Source organism: Bombus affinis, chromosome 6 (genome assembly GCF_024516045.1).
Source record: "Bombus affinis isolate iyBomAffi1 chromosome 6, iyBomAffi1.2, whole genome shotgun sequence".
Classification (NCBI taxonomy): domain Eukaryota; kingdom Metazoa; phylum Arthropoda; class Insecta; order Hymenoptera; family Apidae; genus Bombus; species Bombus affinis.
This window is the reverse complement of record NC_066349.1, coordinates 16,021,874-16,037,624: the sequence shown is the minus strand read 5'-3', so window position 1 is coordinate 16,037,624 and position 15,751 is coordinate 16,021,874. Positions and strand designations below refer to the sequence as shown.

The 15,751-nt window shown below is 38.1% G+C and overlaps 2 protein-coding genes across 2 annotated transcripts; one reads left to right on the top strand and one right to left on the bottom strand.

The window, feature by feature from the left end:
• Positions 1–430: 430 nt before the first annotated feature.
• Positions 431–9,753, top strand: LOC126917507 (ABC transporter G family member 3-like). Its single transcript, XM_050724414.1, has 25 exons — positions 431–986; positions 1,314–1,584; positions 1,738–2,048; positions 2,183–2,381; positions 2,474–2,612; positions 2,720–3,050; positions 3,148–3,279; positions 3,388–3,616; positions 3,737–3,842; positions 3,975–4,146; positions 4,277–4,384; positions 6,046–6,214; positions 6,310–6,358; positions 6,789–6,838; positions 6,912–7,051; positions 7,127–7,297; positions 7,478–7,716; positions 7,772–7,961; positions 8,047–8,084; positions 8,179–8,287; positions 8,417–8,644; positions 8,728–8,863; positions 8,961–9,066; positions 9,229–9,329; positions 9,468–9,753. The coding sequence occupies exons 1-25, from the start codon at positions 885–887 to the stop codon at positions 9,641–9,643; spliced, it is 4,002 nt and encodes a 1,333-aa protein (XP_050580371.1). The 5' UTR covers positions 431–884; the 3' UTR covers positions 9,644–9,753.
• Positions 9,564–15,744, bottom strand: LOC126917386 (mutS protein homolog 4-like). The gene is made up of 14 exons (XM_050724183.1): positions 14,928–15,744; positions 14,683–14,831; positions 14,326–14,519; positions 14,024–14,145; positions 13,729–13,946; positions 13,439–13,636; positions 13,169–13,355; positions 12,927–13,066; positions 12,726–12,829; positions 12,401–12,620; positions 12,092–12,307; positions 11,803–12,011; positions 11,467–11,656; positions 9,564–11,351 (listed from the first exon to the last, which is right to left on the bottom strand). Exons 1-14 carry the CDS (start codon positions 15,025–15,027, stop codon positions 10,485–10,487), a joined length of 3,114 nt encoding a protein of 1,037 aa, XP_050580140.1. The 5' UTR covers positions 15,028–15,744; the 3' UTR covers positions 9,564–10,484.
• Positions 15,745–15,751: the final 7 nt, after the last annotated feature.

The window sequence follows — 15,751 nt, the reverse complement described above, 5'->3', positions numbered from 1 at the left end:
AATTATTTCGCTGTTACCGAATATAAACAGAAAAGCTAGGAAAGAAGTATAAATGCGTACGCTGACGTGTAGGATTTGATCTTTTGAAACAATGTTTATGCCTTAGACGGTGTAATTTCAGAATTTTGCAAATAAATATACATAGATGAGAAGTAAAAGGAAAAGAAAGGGAGAATCATAAGAAAACTAGCTTAAACGAACATACACGTATAATGAAAACCGATGAGAGAAAATAGTTATATCGAATGTAATTACGTGCGCAAGGCCGTCATGTGGATTCTTTTACTACGTTATTGGTCGCGTTGCTGGTAAGCTCGTGGATCACTGGAGTCGCGTTACATAAGTTGACACAAGAACGACGGTGACGGAACAACGAATGCAGACAGGAGGTGGGAGACTGGCAACCCGAGAATGTTATGTATATACTTTGTTTGCGGCTACCTCGCGCCTAAATTCTATTCTCGTCATGCACCGAGTTGAACGCATCGAATCGAGTGTGTTTTCGCGATACGCGACGATTCCACGCTGATTAAGTTGAAGCATAATACAAGTAATAAAAGAAACTATAAGTGACGAGCGCGTCCGTTCGAATATTTGTGCTTTCTTCTTTTGAAAGTTTCAAAGGGTCAAACTGCATGTCCGATATCGAGCGGCACCTCGATAGGAAAGATCGATTTATTCTGTCTTGGGACTCAATCGCGTGGTAAACAAAGAATTGTAGTTGCGTGCACTGATCGGTGCCGGTAGAAACCGGTTCGATTACAATAGTAGACATTAATGCATAAAAGGGATAATATTTGTGTTCGGTGGTACGTGTGGTACTGAGGACGATTCGAAGAATAGATGAAATTGATGAGAAATTGAACCAGAATAGAGAAGAAAATATGACTGCTACAGAAGAAACTGAACCACTAATTTCATCGAGAGACTTTGCTAGTTTTAGCGGAAGTAAATCACAAACGGTCTCGTACAATGCGATTTCAATGGTAAGCAATATTCAACCAAAATATTAATCTAGCAAAGTTTTTGCGTTATTCTTTTTTTATAGAAGATATATTGAAAATCAGTCAGACAATAGCTTGACCGATGAATAGATACGTGAACGAAGATTACGATCACGTACGTGGCTTCCTTCGTACTTGACAGCTTTCTCGGGATTATTTCCTTTCGTTTCATTTTAAGAATTTTAAATTCTGAATAAACGTATAGAAAAGCATCGAAGATGATATGTAGAGGAATAATAAAATAAATTATAATATTTTGCTACTAAAGATCTTTTCTATAACTTGCATCACTTTCCCGTTTGATCATAGGGAGAAGGAAATGGAAAAACAGCAGCATCGTGTAAGACAGCTTCCGATACATCGTCGTTCAAACTAAAACCCATCTTACATTCTTCGAGTGCAGTGGTAACACCATTGATAGCGACGTTGATACCTCGCTGTACCGGCGGTATCGAAAACGAATCAATTACATACACATGGAGTGATTTGAACGTGTATGCTGCCAAAAGAGACGAGAAGCCATGGGACAGTCTTTTAAGGAGGAAGAAACCAGTCGAAAGAAGACACTTGTTGAAGGACGGTACGATTGTAATTATATACGCATTGATTAATATACTTATTAAAATACCTGATTAAGATATCGAAAGTTGAAAGGAAAAAATTGGAAATCCATTCACGTAGGTAGAATTGTTCTAGAGAGCAAAAAATTGGATCGACTAAAATTAAATTACAGTGTGTGGAGTAGCATATCCAGGCGAATTATTAGTAATTATGGGATCATCGGGTGCTGGTAAAACAACGTTACTGAATGCACTGACGTTTCGTTCGGGTTCTGGGGTAATTGCATCCGGTGTAATGGCTGCTAACGGACGAAGAGTATCCTCTACGATACTGACATCGAGAACAGCATATGTGCAACAGGATGATCTATTCGTTGGCACTTTGACCGTTAAGGAGCATCTTTTGTTTCAAGCTATGGTTCGCATGGATCGAAAGATACCTATGGAACAGAGATTCGATCGAGTACAGCAAGTAATCAACGAGGTACGTGGAATGAGGGTATACAATATTATCTAGATAAACATATGTGCATAACCCATGTATGTAAACCCGTGTACCTGTGTATATTTATGACAGTTGCAACGCGCGATGAGTTAGCTGTTCTTTGTGGTTTTCAGCTTGCCCTGAGCAAATGCAAAAATACGGTGATCGGACAACCAGGTAGGATCAAAGGTCTTTCTGGAGGTGAAATGAAAAGGCTATCGTTCGCATCGGAAGTTCTTACCGATCCGCCGTTGATGTTCTGCGACGAACCTACGTCGGGTCTTGATTCTTTTATGGCGCATCAAGTGGTTTCCGTATTGAAAACTTTAACTGGTAAGTCGATCGTATAGATAGATTCGATCGTAGATTGGATATACGAGCATGTGTATAAGAACGGTTAATGGGAGATAGCGGTGATGTCGTAGCGCGCGGTAAGACGATCGTCGTTACATTGCACCAACCGTCGTCGGAACTGTTCGCTCTCTTCGACAGAATTTTGTTGATGGCCGAAGGGAGAGTAGCTTTCATGGGCACAACGTCGCAAGCTTGCACCTTTTTCGAGACGTAAGTAATCGACAGACTCAGACAGACTCGGAATCGGTGCTTTTATTTTTTTAAGTAGCGTTGTTCTAAGTTCGGCGTTGTTGTAAGTAGCGAAACGACGTTTCTAGACTCGGCGCTGCTTGCCCTAGTAATTACAACCCGGCTGATTACTTTGTTCAAATGTTGGCGGTTGTGCCAGGGCAGGAGACATCCTGTCGTCACGCGATAAATACCGTGTGCGACACATTCCAAAAGAGCGATCATGGTATTAAGATTGCATTGGAAGCGGAAGCAGTAAACGGCGAATTCGAGGACTCTCTGCAAGATGCAAAGTACTCGAAAAATCGATCGCCGTATAAAGCAAGCTGGTGCGAACAATTTCATGCAGTTTTATGGCGTTCTTGGCTATCGGTTATTAAGGAACCGATCCTTATCAAAGTCCGCCTGTTGCAGACAGTCGTAAGTGCTTACTGTAACGAATACAGCGTTGCAATCGATCGTAGGCAAAATTGGGTTCGTTCGAAAACGTGCTACGTATATTTATCGTTTCTTCCAGATGGTGTCTCTATTGGTCGGAATCGTTTATTTCGATCAACGGTTAGATCAAGACGGAGCAATGAACATCAATGGTGCTTTGTTTATATTTCTGACTAACATGACTTTTCAGAATGTTTTTGCCGTAATCAATGTAAGATTTATTTGCTTATGTCAGTATATAAAGAAGAAAATAAGAAATTAGACGGATTGTTAATACGTATTCGTATACGTTTACGCGTATCGCTTACCTTATGTTTAGGTTTTCTGCGCAGAGTTGCCGATATTTTTACGAGAACATCGAAACGGTATGTATCGTACCGATGTGTATTTTCTATGTAAGACACTCGCAGAAGCACCTATCTTCATCGCGGTACCGCTTCTCTTCACTATCATCGCTTATCCCATGATTGGATTGTACCCAGGGATCGATCACTTTTTCATTACCGCTGGTATTGTTGCGCTTGTCGCAAATGTTTCCACGTCTTTCGGTACGTTGTTTCTTTTTGATGTCGCATATGGTACAGTTCTACGTGCATTTAAAAATATGCAGTGGTAGTTCTGTATGTAATTAACTATAGGAAAGTTTTCTTCTCCATTATCTTTTCTAGGCTATTTAATATCCTGTGTCAGCAGCAACTTATCCATGGCGCTATCTATCGGACCACCTGTGATAATACCGTTTCTGCTGTTTGGTGGATTTTTCCTAAATACAGCGTAAGGACGAACGTTCCGTTAAATCTAACAAGTATTATACGATCTAATAAATATTATTTAATGTTGCATACACACACACACACATACATATATGTATTATACACATGTCGATTTTACATCTTATTCACACAGGTCCGTTCCATCCTACTTTAAATGGTTCTCTTATTTATCTTGGTTTCGTTACGGTAACGAAGCTCTTCTTATTAATCAATGGTCGCAAGTAGAGTTTATAGAGTGCACAAGAAGCAACGCGACTTGCCCTAAATCTGGTCAAATGGTTTTGCAAACGTTCAATTTTAAGCAGGTGCTCGTCATTTGTTATATTATACTTCACTTCGTACGCTTGTCGTTTCGTATTTATATCTTCCTTTATACTTGTTCCTATATTCATGCTTGCTATACGGATATTCGTTGCTCATTGTTTTCGATTTTAGGAGCATTTCTGGACTGACATCGCCTGCCTGTTCGCCTTAATCGTTGCATTTCGTTTTTTGGCATTTCTGGCTTTACTGTCAAAGACCTGGACCAATTCCAAACAAAGATAGGAATTTTTTTATGATCGCTGCCAATCGTTGCTATGATATCAAGAACCTCGCACAAACAAAGTGCCGTTTTCGTCGGATAACGCTTCTTCGTAATGTTATTTATTCTATACGTTTATGTAAGACGAATGATTAATTTTAACATTTATTAATTATCTATATCATCGTATCAGAATGATCCAAGTTATTTTATGTAATTTAATCGGATAATATCAAACGCAAATTACGTGTATATTTCTATTGTATATTATATGTATATGCATGTATATTGCCTGTGTGTAAAAATCTTGCATTTTTTCATTTATTTCTAAAAGATACGCTAAACCAGCGCTACTCTGTACTACTATTTTACAGCGAATAAAAGGTTTTGGAAAAAACACGCATTGCCTTCTTTACGACTACGTATTAGTCTCTATAATCTTCGTTTTCTTCCATCCATACGCATTTACCGCAAAGAAACGGAGAAAATATTAAAAACGAAGGACGAAAGAAAGTAGCGATATAACCGTGAGATTATTCCGTCGATATTTCCTGTTAACTTTTGCGGGTGACAAACGGTAGACGGTAAAAAACAAGTACGCCATAGTTGACCATCCTTCCAGGTTGAGACTCTGATATCGGTTAACAAACCGGTTGTTATTTACACCGTCCGGCCGTGTATACGTAAGAAAGAAATAGCAAAGAGACATAGTACATACGGATATATCTGTTCGATAATACACGTTAGAACATTCTTATACCGAAAGGTATATTTTGCTTTAAATCTTGAAATTTCACAGACAAGCATATTCCGCGATACTTTCAATTCTATCGAACTCAAAGCTATCGGAGCTTCGCGGTAACAAATTTCTGCACGATATCGTGAGTTAATTTTTCTTTGACTTTTAACTTCTTCCAACGTCTCGCCAAACGTTTCGATTTTTCTAATTACCGGCGAATATCGCGATAGAACGTCATAAAAAGACGTACTCGATTATTGCAAAGATCGAACGATACTCTTCTCATAGTGATCGTGTGTAGGAAATACTATCAGAGAGGGCACCGTGGACGAGGAATTCTTACGGCTTCTACGAGACGCGTATAAGGTTTCCATCTTCGATTACTGTAATACGTCTAATCTGGTTTCGACCCTCCTTAATCACCTTCTATTTTATATTTCCTTACAACTGGTACAAGTTACAATTTAGTAGTGGGTAACCATTTAGTAGTTGTCTCGGCAATTACATGGTATATTTTTCGTTTATTTGTACCTGAAAAAAAGCATAACTAATAGAAATGACTTCCCTTCAGTGATTGCTCGTTCTTACTAAGCGATTAAGATGTATATCGTAAGATTCACAGTGAGAACCTCCGGTATTTTCATTATATATTAATGAAATAATTATCAAACAATAAGAATAATAGAGAAACCATGCAGATTATGCATATGTATACGTACGTTCCAAGGTTTTATTCAGCCGAAAGAACAGCGAAAAGCAGAACAGGTACGGGTCGAGTGGGAAGGCAAGAGCTATCGCGTAGCTGTGGGTTCAGTAACGATCTTATTTGTGGAGTAACTCGGTTCAATCGGCTGTCCGGTTGGTGGGTCGTTGGTGTTTTCACTGAAACGGTGCAATCGGTAGAAGATCAAGATCTATAATTAAGATCAAGATCTCTGATCGATCACGATGTATGTTCTAAAAGAAAATCAGTGGTTTTCCAAAACTCAAGCTCGCCTTACGGAAGAGGATACGGTTTGTTTGCGAGGTGTGACGCTTACCTGGAGAGACCTTTCCGTATACGCAATGAATCGCGGACGAAAAAACATGTGCAAGCAATTAATCAATAATGGTGTGTAATCGTGGCTCTTATCGAACTTATTTGTCGTAAAATATAAATATCGATCCGATCGAACAGCTATAATCGACGATATTTCCCGATTTCAGTGAAGGGTGCGGCCAAACCTGGCGATCTAACAGCGATAATTGGCGCAAGGTAGTATTCTATTAAACAATTTGTAACAAATATCATCGAAATATAAATTATACGTATGACGCGTAAATTTCTATTCTTTCCTCCTTCTATTTTCCTTTCTTTCTTTTCCAGCCAGTTATCAGCTTATCGTCTCCGAAATTGTCTCTGAATCGTCTTTGAAAAACCCAGTATTGTTTCCGACGATTTGCAATGACTTTCATCGGAAATGTATATTCTTTAGTTATCGTGGTACACTTTGAGTATCACTTTGAATCGATAGAATGGATCATAGTGTTTCTTTTCTCGACGATTTTAACAAAGAGTTAAATAAATCAACATTTCTTTCCCTGTCGCGTGTTAACGATTTTCCTCATCCTCGTAATTTTCGATAATCAAGCTTCAACATCTTAAATACTTTTCGTACTTGTTTCAAACTTTTGTTTTAATTCAGCGGTGCTGGCAAAAGTTCATTGATGGCAGCGCTGGCTTTTCGCACCGGACGTAAGTCCTCCCTTTTTCCTCTTTTTCCTCGATATCGATACGATATTTTACCTTAGTTTCCGATTCTTCGCAGCCGAACTTTTGATCCACGGTGATATACGAGCAAATGGAACGCCCGTCGATTCTTCTTACATGATGCACAACAGTGGTTATATGCATCAAGAGGATATATTTGTCGCAACGATGACGGTGATCGAACATCTTTGGTTTATGGTAGGTATACGATCCAGTGCGCGTTTTTCGCCCATTTGCCCGTGATTCTCTATCGTTTTTCGATCTTTGATTCAGGCTCGAATGAAACTCGATGGACGTGTACGAGTATCAGACATTCGAAGAAAAATTGACAGTTTATTGAGAGACGTTGGTTTGACCAGCAGGCGCGATGTAAGAATTGGTAGCGACACCGACGACAAAGTATTATCTGGCGGTGAAAAAAAGAGGTTGTCCTTTGCCACGGAAGTATGATACAATCATCCCCTTTGTATAATATTTTATCTTCTTGCCTAGTTTTCGGACTTCCTTCGTTATTAGTTGTTCTTCGAACGTTCACTCGTTTTGCACACTTTCCGTTGCTTTTTCTCTTTTCCTTTGTATCGTGGTCGATTATCGTCGTTTCAGATTTTCACAGATTTTATTTAGTTGTTGACAGATCCGAAGATATTGTTCCTGGACGAACCAACGACCGGGCAAGATTCGCATTCGGCAAATTGTTTGATATCTCAACTGAAATCGTTCGCAGCTAAAGGACGAACAGTGTTGTGCACCATTCATCAGCCGAGTTCCACTATATTCAGTTGGTTCGATCGAATAATATTAATTGCCGAGGGTCGAGTTGCGTTTGCAGGTGGAATCGACCAGGCAGTGGAATTTTTTGCCAGGTACGTTTCTCTAACGTAAAACGATATTTTTCCATTAAACCGATTGATTTTTCAGCCAGGGATACGAGTGTCCGCGGAAATACAATCCAGCAGACTTCCTAATAGCGATTGTGGCTACAGGCTCGAAGAACGAGAATGGTGAAGAAATAGCTGACGAGATATGCGACGTTTTCTCAACTAGTAAAGCATACAACGAAATCGATCGTATATTAGAAAAGCAGATGCGGTCGACTCATTCTCTGGATGTAAGCGATCGCCTTTTTCCTTGCCTTTTAGTCCGTGTAATACAATAAGACACGAAGTAACAACGTCTTTGTATTATTACTTCAGTCTAGATCGCAATTACTTTCTGACGACAAATTTATTACGTGAGTATTCGAGAAAATTTCAAGTATCTACCGATGGCTGTTTAACGTCGTTGTTTGTACACCTATGTCTGTATATTGTGACTATTTAATACAGAAGAAAAGAAGCACGATATTGTTCACGGCTTTACTGGTTGATTTATCGACACTTTCTGCAAGTTTTGAGAGATCCATCGGTACAAATTATTCGAATACTTCAGAAAGTGGTAAGTGATTTTACAGGTGAAAACCATAGCGAAATATTTGAAAGGATAAAGGAGAATTTAGTACCGAATAGCATAGCGTGTACAGTCATAATGAGTTGATAATTAAAGCTAAGATAACAAATTGAACAGAGTGTGGCAACAATCGCCGGTTTGTGCTTCGTGGGTGCTGTAAATTTTGATCAGCTTGGAATTCAAGCTACGCAAGGTGTCATTTTCATCTTGGTGTCTGAGAACGCATTTTTTCCAATGTACGCTACATTAGCCCTGATACCGCAGGAGCTGCCGCTTCTTCGAAGAGAGTACCGAGCTGGCATGTATCCGGTTTATCTGTACTACGCTGCGCGTATACTTTCCTTGGCAAGTAAAGAATCATTAGCAATTCCCTCGCACAGTCTTATACTAAGGGGAAATTAATTAAAAACTAAACGCATGAATTCCAGATACCCGGTTTAATAATAGAGCCGCTATTATTCGCAACGATCATATATTGGTTAGCCGGATTGCGAGATAACGTGGAAACTTTTGGGTTCACGTTACTTGTGCTCCTACTTACTATAAACGTATCGACTGCGTGCGGTAAAGCAATTTATCTATACGATAAAACTAAAAGTTGGACATTTTAAAAGAGAATCTAAGGGGAGAATTAAGCGGTATTAACGGAAACTTGTTTCAGGATGTTTCTTTTCAACGGCATTTGAGAGCGTACCGTTAGCGATGGCTTATTTAATACCGTTCGACTATATCCTTATGATTACTATGGGTCCTTTTCTCAAACTAGGGTACTTTTAATTACGGCTTATATTCTAGCTCTAGGTGGTAAGAAATGATAGCGAGGAAAAAGGAAGAACGCCTTTCTGCGTGCATGCTAGCGACGTGCATGTGCTTGCGTGCAAAAATGAATTAATTGGAATTATGTCGGTTAACTTACTAACTTATTTCAGATCGTTACCGTTATACATTCGATGGATTAAATACATTTCTTGGTTGCTACACTCCAGCGAAGCACTTTCCATTCTACAATGGAACGGTGTGCATAATATATGTAAGTTTCACTTTGTTAATTTATATAGAGGATAATATATACGTAATAGCGCGTCAATACATATGGATACGATCAGTATTATGCTGTAAAATGTATGTCAGATGGTAACATTGAAACGTTCCTTTTCTAAATCCGCAGCTTGTGAAACAACTGATCCTGAATTACCTTGCATCACCGAAGGCATCGATGTGCTACATCGTTACGACTTTGATGAAACTAATTTTTGGATGGACATGCTGTCAATGGTCGTTATTTATCTCGTTTTTCACATCCTTGCCTGCGTGTGTCTATGGAATCGTTGTAGATGCAAATGAGAAAGTACTATACCATGATATCGACTACCATGCTGGCTTGTTTGTATTCGTTTAAAATATATTCGTGTATTAAATAATAGTAAGAATAAAATATGGTTCTAAAATTCAAAGTGGAGAAACACCGCTATCGAAAGAAATTGCATACTATTTCAGTATACATATGTATAATTATGCGTTTGTAAAGGTTTGAGGATTATGTTCCACGTTTCTATCTTCGTGTATCTATAGCATAATTCATCTCAAGTTACATATACATCTCAAGCAATACATATACACCGGTAGTGTGACACTACTATTTAATATTCATTTGTAAGAGGAATAAATAAAGAATAACAGGTGGGAAATGAAATCGAGAAGAAGAAAAGAAAAAAGAATGCTACAAAAGGATATGGAAGGTTTGAGTAGCGAAGGAAGAAGGTGAAAAGAGGAAAAGGTAGCGTGACAGGGTAGAAAAATGGACGTAAATAAATAAAGAAGCTTAAAAGAGAGTAAGAAAAGGGAAATAAATCTGAGGGTAAAAAGAAAAAGCGGATAGCTATGCTTCAAATGTAAAAGCAAATTTTGCGAATATAAAGAGTGAGAAAATGGGAGAAGAATAAAGGAAAAAATGAGACAAATGTGCGAATCCTAGTGCTTTTAATCATTTAGTCTATAGACATATCTGAGCTGACATTAGACTAATACGTTTGATAGCGCTATTTCTAAAAGAAAGCTAGAAGAAAATAAGGGAGTATACATAAAGTAAAACGAAATGAATGATATTGCTTACTATAATATTATGAATGTACTTCTAACGTGTATCGAGGAAAATAAGATAAATGATAACTTTGGACCTAGCCACTTAAGTTCCGTTAATCGTCAATTGACTTGAATTTGTAAGAACTGAGATGCAAGAAGCATCGGGTAGTTCGAAATCATCATCCGAGAGACAGCATTCGAACAATTGTGATGTTGATTTTTCGATCGTTGACATCGATACTGATGATAACTCGTTCGATGGCATAAACGATGGAGATGGAATAGTTTTATCGATAATAGGACCTGTAGAAGCACAGGCTTCCAGAAGCTGTTTATGAAATTGTACATAATCCGACGATAACGAAATTTTGTCAGATTTGTTCGAAATATTTTCAGTTGGTACTACATAAGAAGATGTAGGATCGATCGAATTGAACGAGTGATTCGATGACACGTTATGTTTTATGCTGGACGAATCATTCTCAAAATTAAGAGTTTCACTTTGTATCTGACGTGCCTTCATTGAGATATCGGTATTAGATAAGACAAGAGGAATCTCTTTCGACCTGGTATTTGTACAAATTGCACTTTCATAGGTATCGTGTCGTTCCGTTTCGTTACAATTTTTTCCAGAATATATGATATTTGTTCTGTTGGATACGATATCGTCTACGTATTCATTTTCATTGCTTTTCTGTATATCGATATCCTTTTTATTGCTTTTCTGTGTGTCGATATCCTTTTCATTGCTTCTCTGTGTGTTGATATCATTTTCATTTGTCGTTTTCTTCTCTTCTTGTACAGTGTCTTTGCAATCTTGATGTTTCCAAAGATTTACGAAGCGTCGGATAAGTGAGATTACTTGCTCCTGATGAAACTTTTCAGTCTCTAAAAGCTCGTACAACCTAACTAGAATGCTATAACATGTTTTTCCCCATACATTCGATTTCGCCGTGACTTGATCCGTAACCTACCAGAAAGAATCATACGTTTGCACAATAGGAACAATAGTAATAGAGAGGAGAGGTAGAGAGAAAGTAATAGTAATAGGAATAATACGATAGGAATTAACAGACGATAAATACCACTCGTTCAGAACCATATCTTCGTGCCTTTTCCGTAACTGCCTTTGGCAAACCAGATAATTCAGCTAAAAAGATGCCATAATCGTCAGAATATGCCGCCAAACCGGATTTTAGTCGATGAGTATACGTTAATCGATGGGAGCAATTATCAGTTTCCGGTCCTCGAACGTTTGTCGTTTCAAAATGTAGACTGAAATATGATAATTTAAGATGCTATTTTATGAAATAGTAGAAGAAAGATAATTACATATTTCTAGAGTAGGTAAGTAAAATATGAGAGAGAGAGAGACAGAGAGAGATTTATCGATACTAAATCTACATGGAAAAGAATCATACTTTGTCACATTATAGTATAGATCTGCTAATTTCGTTAGATAAGAAAAATGAGTTGCAGCAAAAATAAAAGCAGTTGTATTCAGAAGTTTTTCGCATATGGCCCAAGCGATTGAAGCGCCTTCTTCGATAGCAGTACCCTTACACAACTCGTCCAAAATGATGAGCGATCTTGCCGTAACACAACGTAAAATATACTGAGCTTCTTTCATCTACATGATAAAAAATTGATAGTTTAGTGCAATTAGAAAAAATATATACATGCATTTGACATTGAAGTAGTACTATTTACTTCGAGAGCAAACGTGGAAGCGTTGCACTCGATATCATCGCGGATGGCTATCTTACAGAATATAAGGTCTGTAATGCGAAACATCGCTTTCTTGGCTGGTACAAAACAACCAATTTGTGCCATTATATGCAACAAAACAATTTGTTTAAGATAAGTCGACTTGCCACTCATATTAGGTCCAGAAATTACATATAGATTCCGAGGTATCGATGCATTCTGTAACACGAAAGGGAATAAGAAAGGTAATCATAAGGTAGACATTTCTAATACTCGGTACATGTGTATGTATATCGAAGTAAAAGATATTACAACATCGTTAGGTATGGGACCATCCAGACTAAAAACATCCATTATTGGATGTCTTGATTCGACTAATTCCAATTTGGATCCAAACAGTGGTCTCGTATATGTCTGAAGAGAACTGACTTGAGCAAGGGACGTTATCAGGTCCAGCTCTGCGACATCTGCATTCAATTGGAACATACTGCCAATGTATTCTCGAATATTTTGTAGCAAGTTACCGAGAAGTCTGTTTATGGAAAAATAATGCATTTCATTACGCATATACAACGCATTGAAAATTCATCGCAGATTAACTAGTGTAAAAATTCTTTTTCGATCGTTCGATACCTACACGTTACTCATTAAGTGCAATTCCTCGCATGCAATTGTACATTGTTGACTCAATGTTACAAGCGCATTGGTAGTCATCGTATACGTTCGTTTATTCTTCCGTACCTAAGTGTTACATCATCATCCGATTATATTCTCATTATATTATATGTTATCGTTCAAAACTGCTATGTAATAACAATACTTGAAAATATATATTTACCTCAATGAATTCGGATGGTGGATTAAAGTTTTCAGTATTTAAACTTCGCGGCAATATCGCTTGAATATGATAGCCCAGAGAAGCGTTACAGCTTAGAGACAAAGTTAATTTGTGTTTGGATGCCAAATTTTCCACCATAGCTACCGGAAGAAAAGGAACACGAATGGGTCATTTTACGTATAAAGGTCTCTTACTTTTTTCTTTTTTTTTTTTAGGACGCGAACATAATCTTATTTACTAACTTTTCATATCATCGATTAATTCGCAATAGGTTTGTCGAGCAACATCCAACAGATCGCTAATTCCTGCTTTGATAGCAAAGCAACGTTGCATATTCGAAGATGTGTATCCGGTTACCGATCTCGCATCTGGATGTATGGTTTCGACAATCTTTTCTCGCATTAACCGAAATTGGTCTCTTTCCAGTTTCTAAAGGGTAATAACAAAATAGAGAGGATAACAAGGATACGCGTACGTACGACGATAAGACACGGTGGGAAATTTGCACGAACCTTTTGAATTCTGCGCAAGAGGTCACTCTCACCAGCTAATAATATCTTCCCAAGTTCGGGTATAACGTCTAATAAATTTTTCAATAACAAAACGTAATTTAAATTGTGTTCTGCATTTTGCACGCTGTTTTCGTGCATAACTGGCATCGTCGATAAAGCCAGAAGTCTGTCAGCGCCATAAAGTCGTCGTACGATGGGCTACAAGTTTCAAAATGAAAAAATAAACTGAAGCTGAATAACAGGACGATATGATAAAATCGAATATCAGAAAGAAATGATAAAATTTGAACCTGGATTAACGCACGTAACGAAGAGTTGGATACCAGCTCGGTAACGGCGGCTTGTCGTTCGAGAATCACGCGTTCTTCGCAAGGAGGTTGAAGTATGTTCGAGCGTAAAAGTTTCCTACCCATTGGCGTTAAACAACGATCCAAGCTACCTAATAAACTGATATTTCGTCGGCCACATTGCGACTGGACTAACTCTAAGCTTTGTGCGCTTTCCAAATCTACGAGTATGGAGTCGATAATATTTTCTATTATATCTTCGACAACTAGTTCTTTCTATCGATACAATCATCATTACCTATCATAGTAGCGTTCGGTGATCCTTGAAATTCGATCTTCATCGATTTTGGAGTGTAAATAATACGTTGAGTGTATTCGACGTATTTCACTAGTGCTGCAGCCGCGGCTAATGCGTAATATCTGTAATCATGCATCAATGTATATTCGACTTTGAAAACATTAAGACCACGTATCAAATTTATATCGTCGTTATTACGCTTTTTTATTATACATTATTAGATGCGTAAAAAAGAATGGAAGATGATACATGTACGTATATTATGCATAATCACATTATTATCGACCGAAAGTAACGTTTACTTTTGTTTAACGAATAATTCCACCGACGAGTATTCAGGGTTGCAAAGTGATTTGATTCGTTCCAGTCCGACTGTGTCATTAAAGTGTACACGAGATATTGCCGTTAGCTCTACTTCAGGAAATTTCTCCATTATCGAATTGTAAAGGGCACTTTTTCCCGTGGTACGTTCGCATATCGTGTCTGGCATCAAAACCTACAATGTTCAAACCGCGATCATCGTTGGTTCGCCCCTCGAACAGAGTCGATTACACATAGTATTTCATTCAAAGAATCAATTCAATTAGTTTTAGCTCTGAAACTTTTTTAAATCTGATACGGTGATAGATGGAAATATGTATGTATTCAAAAGCACTTACTTCCATCGGATCGAATATATACAATTTGCTTAACGCGTTAATATAAGTTTGGGCATCGCTGATCTGACAAAGAATCAAATGTGGACATCGGATATTCAACGCGGCCATCCCCACTTCCGATCTCGCATCACCTCGGCCGGTTGTTATGGCTGCTCGATCGAATCAAATTATACTTAGTTCATTATTTCTATGTATAATTATCCGAAAAGCGAATAAAGAGAAAAAGAAGCGAAAGAAGAACTAACCGAGAATTGTACCACCAGAAGCAGACTCGAGCAAGCTCGAACTAGGACCCGTGGTAGTTTTTGTTGCAGATCTAATTGTAACAATGGCCGAACATAGCATTATCGACAAGGAACAGCGTATGTGATCATTTGATCACGAACCGTTCAAACCGTTTCATTCGAGGCTTACCTGGAAACGCAATAACGCGATGTACTGGTTAATAAAGAAGACGACACTGCAGCATTACGAAATTTCGGACTTTTGGAATAGCAGTTCGAAGTGGTAGCTGTTGATTTCCAATTGATTCTCCTTCGCTTTGTCTTCGTGTCAAATTTCCTATCTGCGAGGATATACGTACATATCGGAAAGAAAAATGGAAGAAAAATGAAAAAGAGGAAAGGATTGATAAAAAAATTGTGCGAAGAAATGATTGGTTATATCGGAGAGGAAGTTTCTCTCTGGTTATACGTATTCGGAACAAAATCGCTACGTACGACCTTTCGTTAACGGATGATTGAATTCTTGTAAGAATCGTGCTTCGTGTTGTCTTCTTGGTGCATTTAAAGCTGTTTCAGTTCGTATTACGTTCATATTCCTTGGATCGATCGAAAAATCAAAGTGAAATGTGCAACAACGAGTTTGAAAATGGAAGGCGAATGGATACGTAAGACTGCGCGCGCCATCTACATTCTTTTTGGAGAAAAAATTTGGCGATTCCAAAGGTATGTACCGGTTCGGGGCGAGTCAATGATCGTCAATTATTTAATTTATTCGTTTTGTTTGGATCGAACACACGTCAAAAACACTTCTAAACGTATTTAACTACGGCTCACCTTACTTCGCT

Bases quoted from the DNA above. Each gene is read 5' to 3' on its own strand.
- LOC126917507 (XM_050724414.1), top strand. From the start codon at position 885: ATGACTGCTACAGAAGAAACTGAACCACTAATTTCATCGAGAGACTTT. The intron at 7,962-8,046 runs GTAAGCGATCGC...TTATTACTTCAG, and splicing joins GGTCGACTCATTCTCTGGAT to TCTAGATCGCAATTACTTTC. The intron at 9,330-9,467 runs GTAAGTTTCACT...CTAAATCCGCAG, and splicing joins GAACGGTGTGCATAATATAT to CTTGTGAAACAACTGATCCT.
- LOC126917386 (XM_050724183.1), bottom strand. From the start codon at position 15,027: ATGCTATGTTCGGCCATTGTTACAATTAGATCTGCAACAAAAACTACC. The intron at 13,637-13,728 runs GTTCAAATTTTA...TGAAACTTGTAG, and splicing joins CGTTACGTGCGTTAATCCAG to CCCATCGTACGACGACTTTA. The intron at 11,352-11,466 runs GTATTTATCGTC...TCTTTCTGGTAG, and splicing joins GATATGGTTCTGAACGAGTG to GTTACGGATCAAGTCACGGC.